Source organism: Hippichthys cyanospilos, chromosome 6 (assembly GCF_059441005.1).
Source record: "Hippichthys cyanospilos isolate Australia breed blue-spotted pipefish chromosome 6, RoL_Hcya_1.0, whole genome shotgun sequence".
NCBI classification, from domain to species: Eukaryota; Metazoa; Chordata; class Actinopteri; order Syngnathiformes; family Syngnathidae; genus Hippichthys; species Hippichthys cyanospilos.
The window spans coordinates 13,022,203-13,028,456 of NC_142374.1; the positions used below are offsets into that span (position 1 = coordinate 13,022,203).

Sequence of the window (6,254 nt, forward strand, 5' to 3'; positions counted from 1 at the left end):
AAAATAAAAGCCTGTAAACTCCCGCTTGCCTTCGCCGACATCTTGCCAATGTCTCAGATGGTGCGAGTCTGATCATGTCTCTATATTTTCGGCATAAATCTCTTGTGTTCCTTTTTGACACGTGTGGGTGGGTGTCTTGTCTGTGTGCGTCTAGGTAAGTGACTGCTGCCGTGTGAGTGTGTGTGCCTGTGTGTGTCCAAAGCCACTTCCACACTCTGCATCACCATTCGTCTCAATTTACCAGCGCTCAATGCGCGACTCCCCCCTGTGCTTGCATTGAGCGTGTGCAGCCATCAGAAGCTGAAGATATATAAATCATTGGTAGGAGATTACTGCTGTTTTATTATTCATGATGCAGGCCTTTTTATTGCCACTAATATTTATCTCTTCACTATCTGCCTTGACCTGCAAGAGAAAGGGATGAGGGAGAAGAACGAGAAGGGTGGGCCAAGACGGTGTGTTTGGAAAGGGGTGGGAGGATTTTGCTGATGTGCACATAAATACATTTGTTAAGTGGGCGGGTGTGGTTGGGAATTAGTGTGCATGTTACCTTCTGTTTTCTTCCCATTTAGCATCAGAGCCACATAAAAATAGTAAGTGTGGGAAACAAGAGAACAAAATTAGCACTCGTGGCAAGTTTGACTTGAAAATAAAGTGGACCTGTTATGAAAGTCCTTTGTCAGGTGCCAATTTCTGAAAATAGGTCTGCAAGTAAACTGCTCCACTATTACATAATATTTGTTGGTCAGTTACATACAAATAAGAAGCACCTCCGACAGTGAAACCTGGCATCCATGCGTATCATGTCAAAGCCAACAGATAAGCAGAGCTTCATTCAGTTTTGGATAGGGATGTTTGACATCATTTTTTTCCACTTGTACAAGTATTCTGAGTAGTCCCCAATGCAGACACCAAGCACTAGTACTTTTGATTCACCAAATACCCCCCAAAATCAAATTATGCCAAATGATTTTAAAAAAAAAAAAACACCAATATATTCCAAAATAGCATTTCTCAATAAATAAAAAAAATAGCATTTGAGTTGCATATTGTTTTCCATTTTCTATTTTCTTAATTTGTCAGTTTTAGTTCCTAATCATGAAATGTCTCCAGCAAAGCAGCCGGTACTGGTACCAGCTGCCATAGTGAGTACCAATACCTTGAAATAAGGTCAAGATGCAGAAGAAAAAGCTTAAAGTTGATCATTTAGCTGCTTATTCGTTACGAATAAAGTGAGATCTCGTGAGGGTTAAAGACTTGTGTGTGCCATGTCATTATTAAAAAAAAAAAAAAAAAAAATATATATATATATATATATATATATATATATATATATATATATATATATATATATATATATATATATATATATATATATATATATATATCTTAATTTTGGAGCAAATTGTTCGCAGCATTTTACTGTTGTATGTTGAATTTCTGAGTCAAATAGTCCCTGAGGTGGTCATGCTTGGGATCACGCCTGACCTCACAAGACTTCAGATGAGACTGCATCAAACGATGAACACTTAATTTTAAATACAAAAAAAAGAACAGGCTGAGAATAGAATGTCATACAATAAAATTAAAACGAGACATTCTTACATTTGTATGACTGCTGAAACCTGAATGGATTTTACTCGTACACTTTACTTTACACTGAAATCTGAATACAGTACTTTGTTTTTACAATACACAGAAAAGAAATGCATATGTCATTTGTCGACACGTTTATAACAGAGGTGGTCCAAATATGCAAATAAAGTGATAACATAATTTGAAATTGGGGAATCGTGCGTGTGTGCACACACTGGAAGCGCCTACAGGTCTCATTACCTCGTCACCCGTCCACCAAATTAGACGTCACTCTGTCATATCTAAGATTCGATTACCATCTTGTGGCTAAAGGTGGTAGAACAGCTTGCTAGACATAGATTACAACTTTATATTTTATACTTGGGTATTTTACTTTTCATGCCTTACTGATTTATTTCAAAGCTAACTATCCCATCTTGTGGAAGTACTAATAAAACTTCTCATTGATTACTTCAAATTATACATCTCTTTGGGCTCATCTAAATAGCTCTTTTTATTCATGTAGTTTCAGGGGAACTGTGCTGAAAATTTGCTTGTAGAATATTTAATTACAATCACATATATAATTCTTTTCAGCTTTAAATTGAAGTTCCCCTAGTGACGCTGTGACAAGACAGTTACCCATCTGAATTTACAATTAAAACATTAGCTTTATTATCAGGATTGTACTGTAAACCAATGACAATTTTTTCCACGTTAGATTGTCTGAACAATGTAAAGTTTAATTTTTAGATTATTTTTCTCATAGTCCGACTTCATTTTAGGTTCCAAGTAAAAAAACAAAGAAACACTGCTTTTTGAATGTTTAAATCTCTGCTTCTATTTAGAGATTATTACCAGTTAGGTATTCCTTGATTAGTCCTACCCTGAATTAAGGTTTTGAATATTTTAATTGGGAGCTTGTTCATACACAAACACTGCTTGCTGGGGCTGGCACAATGAGAGTATATGCTAACTTTGCTCACTTTACACTTATAGTGTTTTTCTCCAATTACCAAATCTGAATTACTCTAAGTATGAAATACATTGATCTGACTATAAAAAAAACCCAATTGCAATTTACAAGTGTTTGAAAATGTTATGATAGAAATGAGACAATAGGCAGTTGTCGATCGTCTCCTCTGGTGTAGTACAGTAATATTACTGATAATAGATGGTGCTAGTGCACTGACATTTCTCCTTTTTGGGAAATATTGCACACTCCGGATGAGGTTGACCGCTTGTGGTTTCATTCCCCATTTTACACATGCATTTTAACAGGAAATTTAAAAAAAATTAAAACATTTAAAAAAAGAAATTTTATTGATGGGATCATTAATATTATTAGATTCTGAATAAAAATCAAAAAATGGATATAGCAGAAAAATAAAATGGTAAAGAATTTTTACTCTTTACATGAAGGTAAGGCTCTGCCTCCCCATTGAGCACACATACATACATAAAACTCACACAACACTCTAACACAAACTTAAACACACAAAAGACACACACACACACACACATGCACGCACACAAACACACGGGAGCATGTCAGTCATCAGGTTCAATGACACACTGCTCCACAATGTCCCTGAGGTTTGGATTCTCCATGGCAGCTGCCACTCGTTCCTTGTCGTTGATTTGCTTGTTGACTAGATGTAAACACAGAAATCAGGCACATTAGAAAATGCCCTAATTTTCGCAACATCAGCATCATCGTTTCATGTCAGATGTATTGATCATTAAATGATCAAACTACCTAAGTGAGTTGAATAGTCTAAAGTGATAAATGAATGTAAGGGATCTATTACAAAATGGGGAAATGTTCTAAATTACTACAAAAACGACTCCAGAACACCTCATGAGAAAAATGCTTGGTGGGTTAGATTAAAGAACGGAGTACCGTGCAGCCCAAGCAAGCTTTATACACACACACGACATACAGTATGAATTATAGTTGAAGAATATAAAGTGACTTACTGTCCTCTTCGGTAAAGTGCGTTCCTTCACTGATATAAATCTCCAGCTGACAAGAAAAAAAATTGTCATAATTAGAATGACAGCGTTTGAAATCCCTCTCTAAAGCTCCTCCCAGCTGTGGTCCCTTCTGGAGGTTTCTGATTTTCCCCAAATTGGGGTTTTTGAGGAGCCTTTGACAGGGGATGCTGTTGTGTGCCTACACCGAAAAAATGTCTATGTACGACTTCTTTTTTCAAAAGAAGTCTTGACATGACCTCTTTTCACCTGTGAACCCCTTTGAGACCTCGGTGATTAAGGGGTATACAAATAAAATTTGATTGATTGATTGATGTTCTAAATTGTCACCGCTGTTACTTTGAATGTGTGTGACTTTAAAAGGCCAGGCCTGTTGAGTGAGGTAAGTCAGTTTAATAAAGGCGGAGAATTCGCTGTTGGCTACCTAATGCGTTGGGTGACTGCAGTCAGACGAGACCATGAAAAGTGAAACACAACATAAGGAGGGGCAAATATAGTAGATAGAGAGTAATTCCGTGCACAGCCAATGTGATGGCATAAAGTTGCTGTGTTATCATGCACTTACTTTGTGTTTGAAGGGCAGACATCTCTGCAGCTTGACTTGTAAACACAAACCTGTGCACACAAACAACAAACACACATCCACGTAAAAAGCATGCAGTCATAGGCCACAAAGCAAGCGACTGACCAATAAGAGTGGCCAGGGAGCAGTGTGGGACAGTCGGGGAGAACTTGATAATGATGAGGTACTCGTCGTGGCCAAGGTCTTGAACTTCCACGCACTTCTCGGTTACCACGTCCAACTCTTCCAGCGTGTTGGGCTTCTCTGGGTCTCGGATAGATCTGATCACATCTGAGTCAAAAACAGAGCAACACATTTTCTCATTTTCTTCACAAATGCCACGCATGAATTGCAGTAACACGATTGCACCCATGTGTTGAATGCATGCCTTTAACCCCTGGGGGAAATTTTGACCCAAATCGGGCTTTTTTATGTTTTTGATGTGTGATATCAAAGGATAAGCATACCAAAAAAAAAAACACTGGAAGGCTTAAAATATTGCATATATTGTCAAAACATGACAACTTTCAATATGCCACATATGCCTTATAAATGCTTTCGAACGGGAGGTCGAGAGGTACATCCTATAGGTGTCAAATTTAGCCCACCTCGAGCTGATTTACTGCTATTCAAATTTGGAAATATTCTCAGTTTTGGACATATTGAAAACCCGAGTTTCTATAATGCAAAAAAAAATAATATGTAAGGATAGGGCTGATACCACTGAACATTTTGAGGGGTTGAAAGTAAATATATATTTATTTTTTACCCTTTCAGATTCAGCCCAAATTGGGTGATAATATGGCCAGGCTAGTGAAAAATCCCCGGACACTCAGGGGTTAAGGGGCATGGCCTCTTGAGTGAAAAGTTTAAAGGTTTGTGTGTGAGCGTGTGTATAACCAAGAGACATTATTCTCTGAATATGATCCTCCGCATAAGATTCCTCAAGAATTGGAAAAAATTAAAGCATATAAAATTGTTATTTTTCTTTCTAAACTTTTGTCTCTCTCGGGTTGAGCGTGACACTACTTTTGAGCTAGCTCTTAGCATCACAGAACATAAACCAAATAATAGCGCAGAAGAAAAAATAGGTGGGAAAATGTCTACACAAATATGGTTGTTTCTGAAACTCAGACATTTGTTTAGTCATTTAGGGGCTTAAATTTAAGCGATTTCAAATCATGCTGATCAGACCCTTCTGATTTGATTTACTGAAAAATACGATTGATTATCTCAAGTCAAAACACGCAAATGAAACGCCAGTCAAAGAAGTAAACCATAAGATCCGTTTGTACCACATTGTCAGCAGATGACGACTTCTTCTTGTCTCTTGTTCACACTATCAGAGCGTCACTACTTGACCTGGTTTTAAAACGAGCGTTATTTTTGCCCAATCTTATACACAGTCACCCACCGTAAACTTCCAACGCTTTCTCTTCCATTGTTGTGCCCCTCTGAAGATTTCTGGCGTCAAAGTGTGGCCCAAGTGGCGGTTAACAAGCACCGTATGTATTGGCCATGATAAGAGACAAACTCATCGAATGCGAGACGACACGATTGAGTTCTATCCAGACGAAGGGGAGTTGATCAACGTCAACATCGGACAACTAATCAACTGTCCTCAGATCAGCTCCAGATATCAACAGCAGGCTGACATTTTGTTTCCGACATAAGCAATCGAAAGTCGATAGGCAGTGTTGGCAAAAATCAGGGCAACAAAAAAACCTCTCAATTTTACTCACCAGCTGACTCAAACGTTGTCTGACTTTAAAGAAAATGTTTTTTTTCATTTCATTAAAAAAAAGTTATTTTGTTAGCTGTGACCAACATTAATTCAACGCAATCCAGAGTTTGTATTATGACTTAATTACAAATGTATCAGCAACAATAATACAGTGGATAGAAAATACATGACACTGGATTTGATTTTCTGGCGTGACTGACGCGCAAGCCACAGAATCTTGAGTCAGAACCCATAAAATGACGATGAACCAACATCCTCGTTTGATTAATTGGGTTTTGCGCCTGCCCTCTCACGCAGTTAGTTGGCTGTCGTGACGTGTCACGTGACCGGTAGTAGGGGTGGGTGTAGTGTGTTTACAAATAAAATGGTAAAATGTTT

The 6,254-nt window shown here is 37.8% G+C and overlaps 1 protein-coding gene across 1 annotated transcript; it reads right to left on the bottom strand.

The window, feature by feature from the left end:
• Positions 1-1,630: 1,630 nt before the first annotated feature.
• ciao2a (cytosolic iron-sulfur assembly component 2A) lies at positions 1,631-5,787 on the bottom strand. The gene is made up of 5 exons (XM_088417118.1): positions 5,547-5,787; positions 4,259-4,423; positions 4,136-4,185; positions 3,556-3,601; positions 1,631-3,227 (listed from the first exon to the last, which is right to left on the bottom strand). The coding sequence occupies exons 1-5, from the start codon at positions 5,572-5,574 to the stop codon at positions 3,127-3,129; spliced, it is 390 nt and encodes a 129-aa protein (XP_088273244.1). The 5' UTR covers positions 5,575-5,787; the 3' UTR covers positions 1,631-3,126.
• Positions 5,788-6,254: the final 467 nt, after the last annotated feature.